Genomic DNA, 22,362 nt, shown 5'->3' with positions numbered 1-22,362 from the left:
ACCATATGCCACAGTCTGCGGCTTGTTTCTGTGTGCGTGAATGATTGTGTGTGTGTTTGTTGCAAATGCCGAAAAGTACTAAAACTATGATGGCTTTTTGTGCGGCGGAAACAGGTTTATTTGAGCGGCTAATGTGGGCGAGTGCGGGGGCTTTAAAGTTATAATTTTGCAATGACATTTTAAATGCAAATGTTGCACAATTTATGTCGCATCATCTGGCAATTTGTATACACAAAAATGTATTGCACAATTTACGGGCCAACACTTGCGGTTAATTTGTGTAGTTAATAAATCAAATTTAATAGTTTACAGCATGCCTAGCACTGGGCCATAAAACCAATCGACATAATTGCTTTTGAATGTGGCACGATAAGTCAGTTTGTTGGAAAATACAAGTTTGGCAAATGTGCGGTACTAAATACAAGTTTGGGAAAAGTTCTCCAATATAAATTGATTAGTTGAGCAACAGCAATACAAGATAATCCCTTTTGCATTCTGCATTCTGCAAAATGATAAAGTGCAGTTTATTCTGTATCACTACAGCTTAATCTAAGTAAATAAAACGATTTCCTTGTGGCTCTAGATTGCATATATCAAATAACCAACGAACGAACGAGGCTCGTATCCGGTATCAACTTGTCTTCGACTTGGCCAACAATGGCACTTGGTGGCAACTGGGGACTTGGCCTTCTGCAACAGCGCTTTGAGAACAAAAGTTTTGGGGCCGCACTCGATCCACTCAGCCTAAAAACTCGAGCTGAGGCACAAGAACGGACACAAGGATCTGGTGAAACTCAATAAAAGAAATATTTTTGTTAGCTCACATAAAGTACTTTCATAGTTGGATGAACTGAAACTCTTGCATGGCGCAGGCACTGGCCAAAGTTATAATAGTTTTTCAAGCAAAGCAAATGCAATTCCACTTTTGGGAAAAGTTCGCTCAATAGACCAGATTCCCGCCGCTTCACTCGCCGAGTGGACTTTGGCCAACAAACAAATGGGGAATGGTGAATGGAGAATGGAGAACATGCGGGACTCCACTTCAACATCGAACAATCGGAATTCGAAAAGTGGCTCACACAAATTGCTGCGACACTGCTGATAAAACTTGCTCGCCCCCCGAAGACAAAACTACTGTCAATATTTGAATACTTAAATTGCCGCCCGAGAGTTGCGTAAATATGTACTTGCCTCGTCCCGAGTCTGCTGTATTTATATTTTAATTATAATATGAATAGTTGACCTCAAAAGTCTGACCGCAATCCAAAGCTTTCTGCAATTTTGATATGCACTTTGAAGGCAAATTTTAATGGGCAGTGAGTAGTGCTGTGCAGCTAGTTATTATGCAGCTTATATTACAAGCAAACTTTAAGAACATGATGCGGCCACTTGAAGGAGCAATAAACCAAACTGGTGAAAAAGTGAAATGTAGTTTTAAATACTACTTGAGTCACTTTTAACTAAATTAAAGCATGCTATTTACATGCCAACTTACATCCAAGTGCTGGTCACACGGCGTATACGTAATTTTTGAAAGCACGCAACTGCCAGCGATTTAAAAATAACAATAAAACGCTGTAGCATACTTTCGAGCGCTTACCTTCGTCAAAGTTTTTGCAGCCAGCGTTGCAGGGATTTGCGTTGCCTTGTATTTGCCTTAAATGCCAACACCTGCTACAGTTTGAAGTGGATCAGCGCCGGAAGGAGGCTTACAAAAGTTGGCTGCGCAAGGAGAAGAACTTTTAAAAATAGCCCAGGGTCAAAAGGTGGAGGAAAGGACACTTGTGGGCCGCCCAGATTGCGCAACGAAAACAATGCATCAAAGCTCTCATTTTCAGGCCCGAGGCCAGCGTTAAATTGTAATTAATCTTCTCATAAATACGTGGGTCATTATGGCTGTATGGCTGTATGGCTGCGGTGTGGGCGGAGTAATCAGTGCGCTATTGTTTGGCATAAATTAAAAATAAACTCAATTAATTATGTAAATATGGTGACAAGAGTGTGCCGAGTCCGCAACTTTCCCATTTAATGGCATTCACCTGAAGCCGAAGGCAGCCGTTCAAAAATGTATAGAAAAGCAGCATGGAAAAGTGAAATGCAACTGTCTATGGCTGTCTTGTTTGCATGTGTATGGGTGTATGTGCATGACATGCTTTTCCTTTGTCAGGTGATACGTGTTTGTGTGTGTTCCGCTTACGCCATCTTTCTTGCTCAATTTGTAAAACAATTTTGCATACAAATTGCAACAGCAGCCAGCACTGAGCTTGACATGCAACCCCCAAGTGGAGCGACCTGCCCGCCAGGATATATTCTATAAAAATGCAACGCCAGCCAGGACGAAGCGAAAAGGATCGCAAAGGCACGGAAAGGAACGAAACGGAAAGGAAAGGAAAGCGTGGCGTGGCAAACATGCATGACAATGCATGACTAAAGTAATGAATTACTTAAGTCCCTCGCCCACTGCAGCCCCCCATTCCGAAACCGAATCCGAATCCGGGTCCATCTGTGCGTTGCATCCTTCCATCTTGCCCCCAAAATAAAAAAAAAAGCGAACGAAAAAAATGGAAACAGAAAAATGGAAAACACGAAAAAGGTCGTGCCGCTCGGTGATGAGATGTGAATTTGTGTGCATTTGTTTGCTCGATTTGAAATGAGCGACAAGCATCTCGCCTTTAATGCCACTGCATCCGTTTGCCACCCAGAATGATTGAGAGAGTGCTGCGCATTTGCATTTTCAAATCAGAGACCGTGATCAAGACGAATTGGTAGCAGTTTATTTGCAAAGTCATGCCATTCACGCAGTAAATCAGTGGAAAGTGAGTTCGGTGCATTTACTCTGCATTACACGAAGGGCAAACTCAATGCGAAAATTCTAATGGCAAACGAATCGGGCAAAGTTGAATGGCAATCGTCGTTGGATACTCGATGAATAACTGCTGAGTAGTAACTGCATTTGCAGGGGAACTATTAAAGTGGTACAAATATTCAGGTTGATTGGACTGCAAATGTTAAATGGGGAAAGAGAGGTAGCTTATTAAATTTATTCAAAATGAATAATCCTTCTTGGAAATAATACACTTATATTCTTCCTGCATGAATAAACTTTAAAATGAATAAGTAAATATTATTGCCTCTCGTTTAAGCAGCCGCATGCACCAAAAGTCATTGTGGTTTCAACACAAATACATACATCGTGTTAAGCTTTAAATTTGCACAGGATATCGTCCTACTTTTCATCCGGTTAAACTGCCGAACAATGCCAATGAGTTAAAATTACAAACAAGTCGGCTTAATCGATATTAATGACTTGTGTCAATCATTATCCATGCGTTGGAAAACATGAAATTAAACTGTAATTAAATCACTGCTCTCCATGGGTATTAAACTTGTGCAAAAATAGCAAAGTTTATTTTTGTTGAGAACATTCTGCGCATAGTTAAATCATTTTTAATGGCTCCCTTGCCACCTGGTAATAAATGCACACATTACGGCCAAGTAATTAGCTGCACGGCTTAAGTGGCAGGAAAACCGTTCTACGCAAATGAACCCCAAAAACCATCAAAGCTATTTCGCTGTGCTTTCCTTTGTACCGCTTAGGATTTCATATTTCTTGTGTATAATATATGTTTAAAAGGAAAATGGTGCACATCCTGCTGCTTTCTGGGTCGCAAATTAAAGGCTCACAGCGAACGCAACTCTATTCCCACCTGCTCATCTCTGGAAGAGCGCGGCTTATCCGCCTAACTAAAAACCTCCTGCTGAGCTCACCTCATTTCACCCGTGGAAAATATTGTCGCATTTTTCAATATGCTTCCGGCTTCCACTTTTCAGCTTGCAGTTTTCAGTGTTCAGTTTTTCACCGCTGCACAAAAACTTGTTAAGTGTGTGGTTAGCCATGACTCCGATGTGTGCGTGTGTGTGTGGCAGCGGGCTTAGTGTTGCGATGAAAAATTCAATTTGTTACACTCTTTATGCTGGCTTTAGCTGCTCATAACACACAAAACACACACCGTTAAAAGCTTAGACTATATACACCACGTGTGTCCGTATGGAGTTTGCAGCAGCATCCTGTTTCGGCTGAGATTCTAATAGTTTACAGCATAAATTAATGGAGCCACCCTCCTCACAGTGCCACAAAGTGTATGCTTAAATGTGTAGAAAGGTTTCAACTTTATTCATAAACCGGAAACAAGATCTTGCTTTGCTGAGAAACTATTAATTGCTTTACTTTCTTTTAATAAAATAAATGTATAAATTTTTCATAGCCTAGACTCACTGTGCCATCAGCTCCATTTCACAAAACTATTCAGCTTTGGGTAAATTTCATTAAAATAAAAGCCACTGGAAGCCGGCATCAGTCGATTTAAGTCCACATTCTTGAAGTAAGCCCAACTTGAGTAAACTATTTAAATGCCAGCACCATGGAACTCATCGCCGTCGCCGCCCCTTTGGAACCAAACCGCTGCTCAGAAGTTGAAATACTTAGGTGCAATTTTGCAATTGCGAACGCGCACTTAAGTTTAATTAAAAGAGCATTAATTGTAGCCGGCCACTGGAGTTGCAGCGAATCCGCGGTTATAAATTGCTAAATTGCAGCGGTGCCAGTAAGCCGGAGTCTCTTACCTCAGCTATCTGCTCCCGCTGCTGGAATCACGTGAAACTCGAAACTCCGGCAACAATTTGCGTGCCTCATGCACGCACCAGAATTTATAGCAAACGTATTGTTGTTACTGCGAATTGAAAGTGCCTCTTGCATGCTAATGAAATATGCAGCCAAGTGCCGCGGCTCAGTTTCCTAAGCGGGTTAATCGTCCATGAGTCGCGAAACTTGCCTGCAACTTTCAGGTGCATAAATCGCAAGGACGAGCGGTGGTCAGACAGGAAGTTTCGCTGCTGGGCAAAGGAAATGGGCGTGTCCGAGTGTTTGTCTGAAATCAAATTAAATTAGCAACCTCGTTGCGAGCCTAACCAACTAATTACGGGCAAATTACCCAAATTAGCTGGCATGTGGGCCAATAGTAAAATTAAACTAGCTTAAAGTACACAAAAATAATGAAATAATGAGCTATACGACGAAGAGCTATTCAGGATTTAGGAGCAAATCAGGATTTCCCAAACTTGTTATTAAGAATATTCTTAGCTATTATGCTTCAGTGTTTTTTTGAAGATATAGTAATCACCGGACCATTTATCCACAATTCAGAATACGAATCGGAATAGTCGTAAAAATAACAATGCATTGGCATTCTGCTCCCTTTGGTTATTATGTTGGTATACCTCCGGGTTAAGTCGCTTGTTGTCCGCACAAATGTCCCGCCGTTTGTTGACTCAACAAAAACAATTCGAGTGGATCGGGAAACTGACAAGTTTTGCTCATGGCGCACTAAAAATGAAGACACTAAAGGCGGTGCAGTAATGTGGCATGTATGTGGGACTCTGCAACTGGGATGTGGCGCTGTCGGGATGTGGGGCTGTGGGGCTGTGGGGATGTGGGGCTGTGGGACGTGGCACAATGGCATCAAGTAAGTAATACAATAGAAAAAGCAACTCGCGTACGCGTGTGTAAAACTTTATTTTTACGACAAAGTGCAAGCAGCAAAGTTGTTAGCAAGGGACCGAATGGCAACAACTACAGCGAAGCTATAGTTACACGAGTTGTTGTCGCCCAGCAGTTGGATTTTAATTTTTAGCAGCGACATGAGACAAAGTTTTAACTAAAAATTGCATGCGCACAAAGTTCAGAGCGGCGTGGAAATTTGATTTTTATTTTTACAGCCACGACTCCAGTAGCGAGTTGCACGCTGCGTATACGCAATGTGCGCTGAAACAGTTTCAATTACAGCTCCATGAGGTGCGCCCTAGCGAAGAAGTCCTGGAGGAGTGCTCAGCCATGCTATCCTTGGCCAGGATAATTAGCAGCGACACTTGAAGCCACGATTAATGCAATTTGATGGCCCATGATTAATGCGACGCCTGTCATGTTGCAACTTTACGCGAAATTTGCTTAACAAATGGTCTGGGTCCAAGACAAATGTACTCAAGTTTGCCCTGGGCAAGTGGAAAAGTGAAAGCGAGACAGTGGGGTGAAGCGACAAAGAAAGTAAAAGAAAATGTTTTTGTGATGACTGCTTAGATATGAGCCATGAATAATGACATAAATTATCAACTTGTTATGAGTTCCTTTTAACAATCAGAGTCACAATTTATATGTCTGTGCTGCATGACAAAAGAAACGAGACAATGAAAGTTTTGTTTTATATTTAACTGAATACTTAGGCAGCAACATAAAGTGCGGTTTAATCCTTAAAAATGATTTTCTCATTGTCCGCCATTTGGTATTCCATTTTTTAGTATACCTAAGCTGACGCAAATCCCAATCGCAACTGACAGTGAGCCACTGTTCGCAGATTTATCTATTTAATGTTTAAATTATTTAAGTAGCTCGAACTTTTTTGGCGTCCAGCGACAACGTCAGTTTAAACTGACTGCGTGTGCCTCCTTCCAAGCAGAAAGCAAAGTTTGTCAAACTTTTGTTTCAAAAGTCAAAGGCGCTCCACGGGCTGATGAATGAGTCGAAAGCCGAATCATGGTCAGGAGAGTCCTGTCTGCAACTGGACCAGCCACACCCGCATCCTGGCACTCTGGTTCCTTATCGCCGGACAGTTGCAAATTTATATGCGCCAGCTTCCTCAAAGGCCGCCCAAGAGTTGAGAGCTGGCGAACTGGGAGAATTATAAGCTGCCAGGCATTTAAAAACGCATAAATGTATTTTCCGGCGCGCACTCACATAATGCAAAATTTATGAACTGTTTGCGGAAAAAGCAGGAAAAATTAATTGCCAAACTGAAACAAGAGCGCAGAGCATGACCAAGTGTCAGCTGGAAAACTATTAAAAAGGCATCTTTGCCGGCCAGCCATTGAAGTTGAAGCACCTGGTGGTTGCAGCAACCGAAGCCAGTTCTCCACCTGCTACTGCAACTGCAGCTGGGCAAAAGCGAAACCAAGAAAGCCAACCTGACTTCCTGTTTTCATCATGCTGGCCAAAAAGGCAGGAGCAAAACCAAGACGTGGCTCTGGCTGCTTGCCGAAAATGCGGAAACGTCCATTTTATAGCGGAAATATATTCTTGTGCGGAGACGCGCTGATGATTTATGTATGTTCTAGCTTTACGTGCTTTGTGTGCCATTGGAATTAAATTCCTGGCCAGGATATTCCACGAGGTAATAATGGCCAACGGGTTATTGCACTGCTGTTCAAGGTGGCTGAGTTACTTCCCCATCACACTCAGGCTGTCTGGCTTTTGATAAAAAAGTTAACCATGGCAAACTTTGCAACTCTAACGTATCGGGAAAAAAGAAACTCTGACAGAAATGGGTTAAGCTCGAACAAATGCTACAATTATTTGCATGCTTTTTTTTCCTGCTTTCCCGGATTTTCCTTTAGGCCGGAGTAAAGCCGCGCATAATTCAGGTTAAGTGTGCTTCATGTGCGTTTATGCTGATATTTAAAACATGTGGATGTGAATGTGGACGTCAGGCCCTTTCCCCAGTACAAGTGCAAAATTAAAACTTTTTATTGAAGTCGAGAGCATGCGTGCGTACTGGGCAAAGCAAAAAAAAAACCAAAAAAAAAACAAAAATATTAACAAACTTTTTGCCGGCGCAGATGCAAAACAAAAATGTCGCACAAAGAGGAAAACTTGCAGCATTTCGAGCAAATAGAATTCTGAAGCCGAGTACCCAAACCCCCCATTGAGCATTGGAAAATAATTAAAAAGTTTTTCGTCGAGCTAATGGAAATTGAATTGCAGGCTGGCCCGTTCTAAAAACAGAGGCAGAATTTCATTAAAACTCCAAATGAATGAATGATTTAAAAGCAAATGAATAAATTTCAATTTGAACAGAAACCCTCAAGCAGCAATAAATGTTCAATGGCGTGTCATCTTGTTAGCTCAACTTTGCCGGACATGAATGCGAATTTATTCGAAACAACAATGTTGTTGAATGAATTTTTCGTATATTTTATTCTATTATCATGTAGTGTGGTCGAGCTTTTTAGGAATATCTACTACTATATATCTACTATATTCTGTTAATTCCGAATTACAGAAATGTTGAACCACAAGCATAAGCTTGAAAAATTCCTCGTGTTTTTATGCTCCGCATATCGGTGCTGAATAATACATTTCATTTAACGGAATTTCCAGGTTAACACCTTGCAGTGTCCCGCACAGCCACATAAAAACTCAATGGGTCTCGTGCAGAATCCTGACAGGACCAGTTGGCATTATACGTCAGTTCACAGGACGTCGCCCACGCGCTGCATGCTTGGTTGCATTTTTTGGCAGCTCGCACGTGTTACCGCTCAGCAACTTCATTCCAACTCCAGCCAGTCTGTGTTAAACCACCCAGTAACCACCCAAAAGCCACCCAGAAACTACCCACTGCCAGCTGCAGTTTCCCCCCACACCCCACATCTTTTTTTAACCCACTTGCAGGGCACACGAGTGCGCGACATAATGCATTTATAAAGGCCGCCAAACAATGCCAACAGCCAGTCAGATAATTTCATTTCGCTCCTGCGGGAATGCCATTTCCGATTCACCACTAACAGTTTGTTTTTCTCCCACTTGGCACTGCTTTACATTTACTTTTCCACTGGCTCTCGTCCGACGTGTTGGTTTTTCTTTATTTTATTTCATTTTATTTTATTTCATTTTTTCGTGACACTGCCATTAAGCTTGCATGTGCTGCGACTTTGCTTGGCACATGAAATTCAACGACATCGCATTCTTCTAGACCAGATACCACCAGATATTGCCGACAGGACGCAGCAACAGGAGTCACAGGATATACACATAGAGATGTGTTACAGTCACTGTCAAGCCATCTCAATATACTTCATTTTTGTTAAAGATTTTTAAAGAGTTTCCAATAGCAGCTTTACATTTGAAAGCATAATATGATCAGCTTCCTATTAAGGTGGTATTTTCTCGCTGTGTAACAAGTCACACAGCCATCATCCGATTCAGAAAAGCAGTCAACGCGCGCTTTTCAACTGACAGACGCCACAGAGACAGTGACGTGGGCGTCTGCAGGTGAGGCGAACGAACAATGCAAATATTTGTATGCTCCCATAACTATATGGCACACATATAGCGACGGATCTCGGGAACGTGTAAGTTTTGCCCGGAGAGCGATAAAAAGTAATTTTGGCCATTGTTTGGCAACTGTGGCCGTCGACGGCATTGATAAGTTGAGATATCAGAGACAGCTCTTGAGCGAAAACAAAAGTGTTTGTACATTCCTTTGTATGGGCATGTATGGGAAATGACTATATATACTTCACACTGTTGATGAGTAAGTGTTCTCCGATTTTGTGAGCAGTTTGTTGGTGGGTCTTATATATGTCTTTATTCTGGATATTTCAAGGATACTCACCATTTAAAGAAGATATTTTCACGCAATTCAGTACCAAACAAAGTTTGCTTGAATTTCTATTGAGAGACCCCAATTAGAGAGAGCTGCAATGTATGGTATTTGCCCACATTTTAAATCATTTCCATTCCAAGTTGGGCTGTGCTAATTAATACTAGCAAAGTTTTTGCTGCCGAAACCTAATTGCGAACATCTCTGGCCCAGATGCATTGTTAATAATGTTCCACCAAGATGACGCTTGGCTTGCTCCTGCGGGGGAATGGTGGGTGGTGCAGGGGTATCGTTGTATATTGCTCCTTTTTGGGCGAAAACCCTAAATGTATATGTGCGAGTGTTTCATTATGTAGTTGTATAATTTCAATATGTTCGTACTGCTGCCAATAAATGTGCACAAGCAGAAAAAGGCAACGCAAAAGTTTTTGCCAACGAAATGAACGATGCAATCATGTGGCCCCACAGCCCAGCGTGTTTCGTAGCTCTTGTTTTTATTCCATCTTTGCCACTTTGGGCTGGCAACAAACTTTATTAAAAAGTATGCAAGAAATTTGTGCATCTATAGGGTTTGCCCGAATACCCCAAGGGGCTGCGAAGGCATCCCCATTCGCATCCGGTTCTGCCCGAAGTTTGGACCTGCCATCCAGCCATCCAGCCAGCCAGTCATCCAACCAGCCAGGCAGCCAGCCATCCTGATCCTGCCTGAAGTTTTCCTGCCGACGCCTTTCCCTCTGCAGATTGACACGAATTGGCGAAATGAAATTGCAATTTCTTGTGATAAATTTCAATGAACATTCTGGCAAGGCGCAAAACGAAGAAGTGAAAGTCTGGGTTGCGGCAACGATTTTGCTCCGTTGAGTGCAGTTTGCTGTATGTTAGCAGGCGGTTGGCAAATAAAAATTGCCCACATAAATTGCGTGCCAACTGATTTATGCCAAATAAATAAGAGAAACTCTCGCAAACAGTTATGTGTGTTCTTTTTAAAGGAGTGTTTGAATAGTTTTGTTTTTCGTGCTAAATGTTGCAAACTATATTTTCCAATTAGTGATTAAGTGGCGGTAGTGTGTGCATTTGAGCGATCAATTGTGTACCTTTGCTTTCTGAAAAACATATGAAAAACGTATAAAGAAGAAAGCCTGAAATGTTTTATAGAAAACTAAATTGTATATGTTGCTTTACGTTGACTGTGACTACATGTGTGTGAAAGCACATGAGACCTAGCTATTATAGTGCCTAAGTAAACAACAATCACTGAGAACGTTATGCTTGACTTTTCACTTGACAACTAACATAGTGGCGAGTATATATGTAATATATCCTTTTCATCTGCTTGCTTTTGCAGCTGTTGCCTGGGCCAACCACCATGAGAGCCTCTCCCTCAGTCCGGCGGAGCACAGCGTGGTGCGGTACACAAACGAATCCCTCATCGTCCAGTGCCGCAGTCCGGATCCAAAAGTGGAGCTCCATTGGAAATCGCCGAAAGGCGAAATTATTCGCGAGCACAAAGGACGCATTCACATTGAGCAAACATCGGCAGGTAAGGATCAGATGGGATGATGCAGCACCTGCTGCACCAGATGGGTTGGGCTAGATAAAACAAAGGGAACAGCTGCAGGGGAATGGATAGGAGGTCAGAGTTCAGGGTTCAGGGGGTACAGTATACAAGGCCACTGGCACAACAAACGCAATTAATTGGAATTCTCTACACATTCTTTGTAGCCGAGTGCTCAGTGCTGGCAACATTAATGAAATGTTTCCAACTAAGCTTTAATTGCAAAATAAATAAATGTGCAAATTGCGATAGTCATTTAAAATATCACAACATTTACCAATTTAAAAGAGTATTTCATATATTTAATTGTATAAAAACGTGGAGAGAATATATATGTTAGAATTTCTAAATGAATACAATATATCTAAGCATATCAAATTTATTTACATACGCGGTATCAGATAGTCCACATATTTGGCACCACTTTATATATCGCTTTGTTGTTTAACCGAAGCCCGTTTAACCTTTTTTCTATGTATTCCTTACTCAATTTCCCATTTTCCATTTTCTTCGCACCCTCCGACGCGTTTTTCGCCGTTTATTTTCCGAGTGAAGAACAATTGAAAATCGTTTTCGCCCACATCGCACTGGCCGACAAGGGCAATTGGTCCTGCGAAGCTGCTGATGGAAGTCTGCATAGTAAATCCTTCGATTTGATTGTGTACCGTAAGTGGTGGAGTCGCCAGCGGGCGTGAGTTCAGTCATTAATATTGCATTGTTTTCCCGCCCCTCACACACACACACATCCAGAAAAAATTACATTCACGGAAAATGCCACCGTGATGACGGTCAAGGAGGGCGAGAAGGCCACCATCCTGTGCGAGGTGAAGGGCGAGCCCCAGCCGAATGTCACCTGGCACTTCAACGGGCAGCCCATCAGTGCCGGCGGTAAGAATTTCCCCTTGATAATGAGCATTTTGCATTCCAATCCCAACTGCCATCACTACATATCTGACCCCTCTCTCCATCTTCTCCATTCCGGGTGTGCAGCGGCCGACGACTCCAAGTTCCGCATCCTGGCCGATGGTTTGCTCATCAACAAGGTAACACAGAATGACACCGGCGAGTACGCGTGCCGGGCATACCAAGTCAACTCGATTGCTTCCGATATGCAGGAGCGCACCGTTTTGATGAAAATCGAACGTGAGTATGATTTACGATTTCCAAAACGTTCAAAACTGCTTCACACTGGGACTTTACTTTGAAATTTGTGTGCTCTATTCTAGATTTTATTTAACATTTTTGATCCCAGTAAGTCCCAGTGTGCAAAGTGCGGTGACCTGTCGAAATTACTTGAGCACCGTTTTGTTTGAAATTTCGAGTTTGCACTTAGTATGCAGCGCAGAGAGCGGTAAATAGTTTTTGAGCACGCAAAATTCTGGAATTACACTCGCGGCATGCGAGCCGCTTTTGATGGATCCGGATGTCGACCGGTGTTCCTGATGTGTGGCCAGGGGGCATGGTCTTGTGGGCGTGAGCATGCGAGTGCGAGTGGGCGTGGCGCACATGCAGCTAATGGCTTAACTTGGTCGAGTCCTGATTTATGGTTAGCGCACATGGTTTTTCCATTTCCATGGCCTACCTTCGAGCGTCGCCTTGGTTTGAGCTGTCATCATGTTTCCTGCGGTTCTATGCATGCTCATTTTAATTTTAGGCACTTTAATAGGCTAACATGGGCTGTAAAACATAGCTCAAATATTACGAAACTTTCCCAAATTCTGCAGTTTTTATAACCTAAATGATTACTGTCATGTTTCCCTGTGCAGACAAGCCCATTTGGTCCAAGACGCCATTCGTCAGCCTGAAGTACGCCTATATAAACGGAACCGCGACCCTAATGTGCGAGGCACTGGCGGAACCTCCGGCGAACTTCACGTGGTATCGCAAACACAACAAACTGCACAGCAACAACAGGCTCTACACAATTCAGTCGGACAGCTACTGGTCAAGTCTGACCGTCCACGTGCTGAACACCAGCGCCTTCGATAACTACAGGTGCCGTGCCAGGAACGACCTGGGAACCATCGAGAGGACCACGCGACTGGAGCAGGGCGAGAAGCCTCCGGCTCCGGCCAACTTCCAGCTGCGAGGCTTCAATTCAAACACCTTCGATGTGGTTCTGAGTGCTCCACGAGGTCCGCCGGACAGTCCCATGGGGGTCAACGGGTTCCGCATCGAGTACATGACCGAAATGGAGTTCAAGACGGACGCGGGCAAGTGGACTAATGCCAGGCGGAAGGATTACGCCTTCGAGGAGGGTGAGTTTAGCTTTAAACAATACAAAAAGTATCCTCTCCTTCCTATACTAAAACTATCCTCATTTGTTTCGTAAACCACATGGATCCTATACAATTTAGGTGCCACATTCCTTCTGACGAATTTAGAACCAGATACCGTCTACCTGGTGAGGGCCGCATCAAGGAACCTGGCCGGATTTAGTGACTTTACCAAGGTGGAGAAGTATAAGACACTCTCCCTGGAGCCGCGAGTCTCGTCGGGTTTTGAGCAGACCAGGAACCTGTGCGTGGAACTGGGTCTGATGACACTTATGGTCGCGATGCGGCCGTTCCTGGGATGAATCTGAATCTGCAGGCGGATGAAGGATGACGGGTGATGCACCTAGCGGAACCGGAAACCAGGACCTTAAACCCCATGTGCTTTGTATAGCTGTAAGGCGTGTCCACAGGGGCACTTTTCTGTCTGATTTGCTCGGTCTAAGTATTTGGGTTTACTCTTAAGTTCAGTGCGTTAATATAACCTTAAAGAATGTTATGTTTAGTAAGAATTTCTATTACGCTTTCAGTGCTTCGATTGGAAAGATATTAATGTATCACTTATAGGATATTTATATATACAAATCCTCATAGCAGTTAGAAATAATCAATGGTTTGCTGGCCTTGGCTCCTCAAAATTATGCAAAACTAAAGCTTTGCTCAACTTTCAAGAATGTTTAAACTTGAATTGTAAGTTTTCCCTGCAACTCGCACCTTGTGGCCAAATCTTTAAGATATAATCAGACAGTTGCCAAAACTAAAAAAGTACATAAGTTTAGTATAAACTGAAGCCTTCCGTCATTCCATATAACTAAACAATCTTTTCAACTAAACTACAAACCTATGTAAAATTTTGGAAAACCATCAAACGCATCAAACAATTAATATAAATATCAATGAGCTTAACGACAGCATTTAAAAGTTTTCTATGTCACATAATCTTTTTAATAGTCAAATACCCACACAAACATTTCCACGTGTAAATTTCCAGGGCTAAAAAATACAGAATAAAATATAGATGTAAAAATAAGCTTAAACATTTTGCCACAATGCAAATATTATGCAAACAAGGGCTGAAAAAAAACATATATATTATATATTTTACAAAAGTTATTTATACTCAATGAAATTAAATGTATTTCAGCTAAAATGGTGGAAAATCTAAACCATAATACCTAGCCAAAGATTTAATTTTTTCTGGCTTTCGTTTGCCAATTGTGTGTGAGCCATAATAAAAGTTATGAATATCAAACAAAAATCTTTGCATATTAATATTTCAATATTAAATTTTAATGAGAAGCTATGGTGAGTAGAGAAATAGAATAGAAATAAGTTGTTATAAAAACTTATTTTAGTTGGCGTAGCATTTATTATTTAGTTTCTACCATTTGGCTCTAAAGTTTTATACCAAAAAAAAACATAAAAATGTTGCAAAATGGAAAAACCATTTCCTTATTATAGTCTGAACTCCAACCAACCGCTAAATGAAGACTTTCATTTAGAAGATGAGATGTTACAAAATTCAAAAAGAAACTATACTTTTAGCACAGATCCTGGTAAGTAATGTTATCTTATAATTAAAACTAAAAATTTACATTTCCGATAAGATTCCAATATAGCATATCAGCGGTACATGCAAATCCTCATCCGTGTGCAAAATTCCTTGCATCGAAGATTTCTCCCCAGTAGGACTCTGAATATTCCGGCCTCCCGTAGCCGTATCTCAGGTGGTGGATTTTGCAAGAAATCCAAAAAATCCGAAAAGGTAAAAAAAAATTCAAATAAGCAATGTGTCGACCAGCCTTCATGCGAAGCCGCTAATCCCTCGAAGCAAACTGATTGCACCACTTATGATGAAACTTCCTGTCCGTGCAATAAAAGTGTTTCCGATAAAAGCCCGAAAAGCCACTGCAGTTCTATGCCGGAACCCAATGAGTCGCCATGCTGCGTTGGACATGAGAACAAGCGCAGGAGCTGTGTGTCCTTTCAAGAGCCCATGGCCACGGATATTCCCATATATGATCCGCACTTCCGGGACTGCCCATGCATGGAGCCCGATGAATCCTGTCCGCCAGCCAACAACCCTTGTCGTGGCCAGGACCCACATAAGGATATCCCAAAAACTTGTCCCGGAGAACCGCCGAAAGTGCCGGTACCCAAAAAAAAGACGGAGTCATCCAGAAACCACGCAGGCTCACGACTTTGCATGAGACCGATAATTGTGGTGCCCACGGGTGGGAGCACTAAACCGCTTAAGAAGCATCAACCCAAGAATTCCCAAGTAGTTAGCGCAGATCACTCCAAGTCGCAGTCTGCAGCTCACTCGCATAGTTATAAAAGCTCCTCAAAGCACCAAGGAAAAAGCCAGCTTCCTGAAAAATCTTATAGCAGTAAGGATTCTTCAGCAAACTGTTGCCAGCCTTCAGTGGAAATCGAAGAGACTTGTTCAATTTTAAGCGACACTCCCAGTATCGAGGAATTTTCTCAGTGCCAGTGCACAGATCCATTCTGTTGTTTCTACTTACCAGAGGAGCCCCATTGCTCGACAAATCCACCGGCATGCACCAACTGCCCAGCTATATGCGACTTATCCAAGCAGTTGGAGGAAATGAATCGTCGTTTGGAGGGTCTTCAGAGCCAGGAACTCTGCGACATCCGCTCGCAGGTGAATATCCTCAATGCGAATGTTCAAAGTTTGGCCAACGAGTGCATTCAAAAAAGAGATTGTGCCAACAAGCTAGTCACGAAAGCGTCGAGCACCTGCCAGTTTTGCCAAGGGCAGTGTTTAAACATCCTTGATAGCTTCCACAGGCAACTGATGGACTCAATTAGGGATCGTTGCCTGACAGACATTGTAATAACCTTGTTTCTACGAGCAGATAATGTCTATCACGTAAATGTGAGGGATCTGTGCTCTGGCTGTTCCCTTGGTTGCTACCTGGTCACAGATGCGGCCATTGAGGAGGCCATGGAGTTGGGAGTCTTCCAGGAGATACTCACCTTCAGTGTAATTGATGTGCGGAATACCATCAAGTCGAAGAACTGCGCCTTGGGCATCTCCTTTGAATTCCATCATGCCAGTCGGCAGTGCGGTGGTTGTGATTCCCCACTTCGTGGAACCTGTATGGCAGGCAAGGAGTACATGGCCAGGATTCTCGGTCTTCCCATTCAGCAGCTGGAGTACGTGTACTCCGTTCCACAAACCTATGCCAAAAACACCGAAAACAATTCTAGGAAACCCAGTAGACATTTGGGAGTCGAATTCCGTAGAATTCAGTCGCACTCAGTTTCTACTCAAACGAAATCCACATGCATAAAAGCTACAAAGGAAATAATCAATTTGGATGCAGATAGACTGGGATTGGAAAGAGGGACAAGGAGCTATATAAGGAGCACAAGACCACAGGGTATACCCGCAGTTAGAAACCAAAAAATGTTATTATAAATTATAGCAACAGACTTCAAATACTATTTTTTAAATTTTTAAATAAAAGGCAATATTTTTTTAAATACAGAACAAGAGAACTGGGGATAATTTAAACCTTTTTAGAGATTTTCATTATTTTCGAATGTTTATACATACCAGGAATTGATTTCAAATCAGAGTAGCGAGAATAGAAAACAATAAAGCGCAGATCAAAGGAAATTCTGATTAGTTTCAATGAACCAAACCGCGCAGGTTTGCATTGCCAATTTCAGAACATGGCAAATGGTTCATTTGGGCAAAGAGCGCGGTTTGTCAATCAGCCACGTCAACTGGGGCTCAACTAAGGACCCGCATATGCGCTTTTGGGCGGAATGCCTTTTGTGGGGGTTGCTGTGGGTCTTTTGGCAAGGAATAGGAGCACTGCGTTGACAGCCTCATAAATCTGTTGAATGCCACACGTCGTATTTGGATGCAGATGCGGATGGGGATGCGGATGCAGATGCGGATATGCGTTGCGACTGGGCACCATATTGTGCGTGGTGACTTTTATGGCCCGACCGCGCGTTAAATATTTTTCTGACTACGCACACGGTCATGGATGCCCCGCCGCTCACTCATCATTGACTTTTCCCATTCGCCAGCGCCAGCGCCATCCGCATCACAATGAGCAATGGACGCGGCTGTTATTTGGGTGCGGTCCAAAACAATCAGCCCGGCTATTTAATTTCCAAATGGGAGGAGCAGGCCATCGCATCGTGCGGCACAGCGTGAGTGCAAATGACTAGCCTGTGAGGCCGCCGGCTCTCAATATCAACACTTTAAGTCAACGGTTTGAGTCACGACAGCTGAACCAACAAATAAATGCTGCGAAAAAATCCGCATTCGGCCATTTTAGGCTGGCAACCGCCAATTCGCCAAGCCATCGCAACGACCCACCGGCAAGTGGGTCAGTTTCGCACTGGCTTTTAGAGCAAATCAACGCGAAATCCGCTCCAGGTCATATGCCACCCGACTCAATGGGGGGGCAATTCGGGGAAGCATTCGGGCAATGCAATTTCCATGTCAGCGAAGAGTTTTCCTCTTTTTTTCGCATATCTGTTGCCTTTCATTTGGCTTATCGAAAGTGCAGCGTTGAACATTTCAACCTTTTTCACTGCCAAGCCACGCTTTCAATTAAAATCAAAAGCTGTATTTTTACGGAAGCAGATTTAAAATCTTGCGGGAATCGGCCAACGTTGTTTATCTGTTTATACCCTCACACGTCTTACTCTGACAATATAAATGCCTTTTCCTAGCAAGTAATCAGCATTAACTAAGGAAACACAGCCGCTGGCGATGCGAAGATTTAACATTTACCTAGCCATAAATACACACTTAACACGTTTTGCAGACGGGCTGACTTGCATCATTAGGAATTCCATCAGTGCTTCATTATTATCCCCCCATAACAACCCAATGTTCCACATTTTCTCCACTCGGTTTTCTGCGATTTTCCGCTCGTTGAAGCTGCTTGGCCACGGGGCGGATGTGGATGCGGATCTGGGTGCTTTAGCAACGACCGCACGCCGTGTCAATAAATGAGCGCAAAGCATTAAATTGTAATTTTTTAATTACACACAAAAGATTTAATGACTGCGGTGGTAATAACACACAACAGACGCTGCCACGCCCACCCCACCGCCCCAGGCCGCCCCTTTGTGCAGCCCTTAATTACATAAAGCTGAGCCAAGAAGACGACTATCCACAGACGGAGATAATAGGAAAATGGCGAAAATTAAATTGTTCTTCTGTGCTCGCCAAGTGACCAATTAAAGCGAACGCCAAAGAGCAAATCGCGCGGGTTTCTTTGCCCGCCAAGCTGGAGCAACAGACCTCCGGGGGTTATGCTTTTTTGCAGAGATCCTTTTGCTCTGAGATTTGCGCCCAGCTACTCGACGTTTGCCCCCCTCCGTTTGCTTAGCAATAAAAATCATTTCGCGCTTTCTAATGATGCCACTGAACAACCAAGACGGCCAACTAAATTACCGCCGACGGCCTTTCAACAGTCGGGATATATAAATATATATATCTATACATACAGTCGTAAATAAAAGTTGGTCCACAAACCAACTAATATGCCAGAGTCGGCTGGGCCACAAATCTTGTGCAAAGTAAATGCATCGCTACTGTGGCCCCTTTTTCCCCATTTTCTGCTGGTTTCACTTGCTCTTGCTGCTGAATGTTTTCGTGTGTTTGCTGTTTGTTGCCAACACACTAATTACCGCAATTAATTATGCTGCCTGTGGAGCCAAGTCCGTCCGCCAAAAAGTACCAGGAGCAGAACCGGCAGCATTACCAGCAGCAGGATCAGGATCTGGACCATGAAAAGGGGCAAGGCGAAACCAGTACAATTCCCCCATTGTTGCCCCGCTTTTTGGCTGCAACTTTAACCCGTGTTTCGGCCTTTTTGTGCGCGGTTTCTACGCGGTTTTAGCATTGGCCTCAAAGCGCATATTAGATGATATTGGCCCAATTCAGAGGGAATCTCAGAGGAGCTATTTAAATTGTTTAGCCAAGTGATAATGATAGCATGTGTTGCTGCAAAAAGTAATTAAACGTAAACAGATTATTGTAATAAAGCCCTTTATGGCAATCTACTTTAAGCACTGAGTTTCAAATTGTTATAAGCCTATGAAAAAAAATATATTTAAATTAATTTAAATAGAGGTTCAGTGAACAGCAAAAAAAATTAGCAAGGCAAACGAGCTTAAATGCGCTAAAAAACTTAACTGGAATTCAACGTAAAATCAGTTGATATGCAATATATTATTATAATCGTCAATATAATAATGACGAAAACTAGAGGCAGTTTAAAACATTTAAGTTTATCATTTCTATTTGGCTACAACTTAAAATCTGTAAAACAGCAGAGATATACATTCTATATACTAACTGCAGAGTGTTTTGCAACTATCAGGAACTCAAATAAAATATCCATTTACCGAATGCCAAGTCACCAAGCGACCATTATAAAAATCAAAAAATGTCACACAGAAACAATTTCGGACTGCTCGAGCAAATGGCAAAACATGTATGAAAATTGTAAATTATGTTCGAAATGCACTCAGCAACAGTTGGAGTTTCGTAGCTCGGATGAATAAGGATACGCAGGAGCAGGACGAGCAGAAGGAGCTGGGGAAACTCCACATTTGTGCCACGTTTGTTTCTGTCAACGCAATGAAGTGCAACATTTTGTATACTGCACACATACGGTGTATGTGTGTGTAAATTTTGGTTTATGCGAACGTTGTGGCAGCACACACACTAAACTATAGATATTACAATGATGTTACATACATATAAGAAAGCACCTTTGGCAGCAAACTGAAGCCAGCCACTTCATATTGTAAATTTGGTAGAAAATATTTTTAGTGTCGCCAGGATTTCCTGTTTCCATCGTTGTCCTGGCAGGAACTGCCATTGTTGCCCACCTCCTGCTGCTACTGCTGCTACTTCTGCTCCAGGCCCTTCGCACATCCCAATCTGGAGCACTCAGCTCTTTGTGGCAGTAAGTGCTGCCCCCGCCCGCTTGGCACCTGTTTGCCCGGGCACCTTTTGTGGTTCCCCCGTGTCCTGAAGTACGGGAGTCCCTGAGTCCGGGAGTCCTGGAGTGCTTTTGTATGCATCCTAATGCAATCCTTGTTACTGCGTTTGTTTGATTGCTTCCGCATTGGTGCTGGCCACAGTGTGCTGGCTCCGATTTGCAATCTTTAATTACTGCAAATTTACAAGTCAGTCAGTAGTCAGTGGGTAAATGAATACTCGGAATTGCAACTCAGGCACATATGTATCTATGACTTCAAAATTCTATTGACAACTTTAAATTTTCTAGACCTAAGCACTTTTCCTGCAATTTGAACAGCTAACTTAAAGACGCTATAGAAAGGGTAATTACTTAAATGTAATACTAAATCTATGAATCATTGTGCCACTGCAAAACTTCAGTATAAATCCCAAGGAAAAATGTACAAAACGGCGATAAGTTCCCCAGTTAATTTGACAAACTCGAGTTGGCCTGTATTAAATTGCAGAAATTCGTGCGCACTCATAGCTCCATCCGACTCCTATTTACACAGCACATAAACAAGCTGCACGAGCAGCTGCACTTGACTAAACAATACACAACTTATATGCGAATATGCTGGGAGCTAAGGGACTCCAAATTCGATTTTCAGCCAGCCAGCAAGTTCAACGAGAGGATCTGGCTTTGCAGAGGAAGAAAACAACAATAAGCGAAAGTTACAAGATGGGGAAATCCCCAGCTGGCTGCACATGATTTGGCCGAGTTGTCGCTCAAGCACGCAGCCAATCAATATCAATCGCAATTCAATTTCAGTTTCAACTTGAAGCCAGAAGTCAGCGGATTGCGTCTGGCTTGGCGATTTGAAAAATAGCAGAGTGCACTTTGCGCAGTTGCCAGTAAATTACTTTGGGGAGATTTGTGTGCCGGAACCGGGGAGCATAATGAGCAGCTGCAGCCACTCGCAGGACGATGATTTTGGGACCCTGATTTGGACGACGATGTTCGCCAAAGATTTGTTGCCATCAAACGAGCGTCCATATTCGCGTGTGATTAATGCGGAAAGTGCATTTCAACGCAAAGGATTCGGGCAGGTGCAGCAACAGGCAGCCGATTATTAATGGTCCTCGAAAGTCCTTTGCCAGACTGACATGCAAATTGCAAAACTTCCTGAACCCAAAGTTTCGCCCCCTCGTCAACTGGTAGCAGCCAACGCATAAAGACGGCGCATAAAAAGTACTACCGCCAGGAAGTCAAACAAATGGCAGAACGCGTCCTTTGCAGGGTCCTGCGGGAGGGAAAAGAGCCATGCAAATAAGTAAATATGCAAACAGAAATGACAAAATGAGGGGAAACAAACTAGGAAGTATGCTAAGCAAATGACGACAATGAAATGATGGACAGCTTGAGACACACTTCATGAACAAATTAGTTGGGTCTGTCTATAGATTATTCTCCTGTTGCTGTAGTAGAAAAGGGAGAAAGTCTTTTTCATTTCTAACTATTAAAAAACATCTACTTAAAGTACAATCTAGTAAAAATTTGCAATGGAGAACTCTGATCATTTTGCCATAAGTATGCCAAACCATTCGGCTGAACTTTTCCGAAATCCGTACGAGCCATCCAACCAATATTTCAAGACTAAACTGGCCACAAAAATTGTTCGCCTGAAACATTTCAACAACTTGGCTAGTTTTGCATTTCCTTGCAATTTTCGGTAAAGACTTTTTGTTCTATTTTAGCATTTGTTGTTCGGCCAATTTTTTTCCACCCGCTTTTCCGCAAAATTGTTGAAAAATGTTTTGCCATGCAAATATTTGTAAATCAAGCGGAAACAGAATTACGAGCAACTTCCTGCTCTTCCTGTTGGCTAACTCATAAAAAACGAGATTGGCAGGGGCGCGCTGAAAAGGATATTTAATTACATATTCCATTGAATAACTATAAATAATTGATGCAGCTCTAATGCCTATTTTCTGTCGCACATACATTACCCCACCGCAAGGACAAAAAGTCCTGCCCCCTTTGCAACACCCATGCACTCATTGCGAATGGAAATGGACGTGTTGAATGGTCAAAGTTCATCTGGATACTGCCCCCCTCAGCCCGCTCTAATTGAA

The 22,362-nt window shown here is 42.7% G+C and overlaps 2 protein-coding genes across 2 annotated transcripts in view; both read left to right on the top strand.

The window, feature by feature from the left end:
- LOC6526858 (neural cell adhesion molecule 2) overlaps window positions 1-14,514 on the top strand; it is a 60,699-nt gene extending 46,185 nt beyond the window's left edge. The window contains exons 2-7 of the mRNA XM_002087922.3: window positions 10,774-10,968; window positions 11,539-11,649; window positions 11,734-11,871; window positions 11,974-12,126; window positions 12,750-13,241; window positions 13,341-14,514. Of these exons, the coding sequence (XP_002087958.1) occupies window positions 10,774-10,968; window positions 11,539-11,649; window positions 11,734-11,871; window positions 11,974-12,126; window positions 12,750-13,241; window positions 13,341-13,561 (1,310 nt within the window). The 3' untranslated portion in view covers window positions 13,562-14,514. The remainder of the gene's footprint in view (window positions 1-10,773; window positions 10,969-11,538; window positions 11,650-11,733; window positions 11,872-11,973; window positions 12,127-12,749; window positions 13,242-13,340) is intronic.
- Window positions 14,515-14,625: 111 nt separating this feature from the next.
- On the top strand, window positions 14,626-16,797 carry LOC6526857. Its single transcript, XM_002087921.4, has 2 exons — window positions 14,626-14,812; window positions 14,864-16,797. Exons 1-2 carry the CDS (start codon window positions 14,692-14,694, stop codon window positions 16,699-16,701), a joined length of 1,959 nt encoding a protein of 652 aa, XP_002087957.2. The 5' UTR covers window positions 14,626-14,691; the 3' UTR covers window positions 16,702-16,797.
- Window positions 16,798-22,362: the final 5,565 nt, after the last annotated feature.

This window comes from Drosophila yakuba, chromosome 2L (genome assembly GCF_016746365.2).
Source record: "Drosophila yakuba strain Tai18E2 chromosome 2L, Prin_Dyak_Tai18E2_2.1, whole genome shotgun sequence".
NCBI classification, from domain to species: Eukaryota; Metazoa; Arthropoda; class Insecta; order Diptera; family Drosophilidae; genus Drosophila; species Drosophila yakuba.
This window is presented reverse-complemented; position numbering and strand designations above follow the sequence as displayed.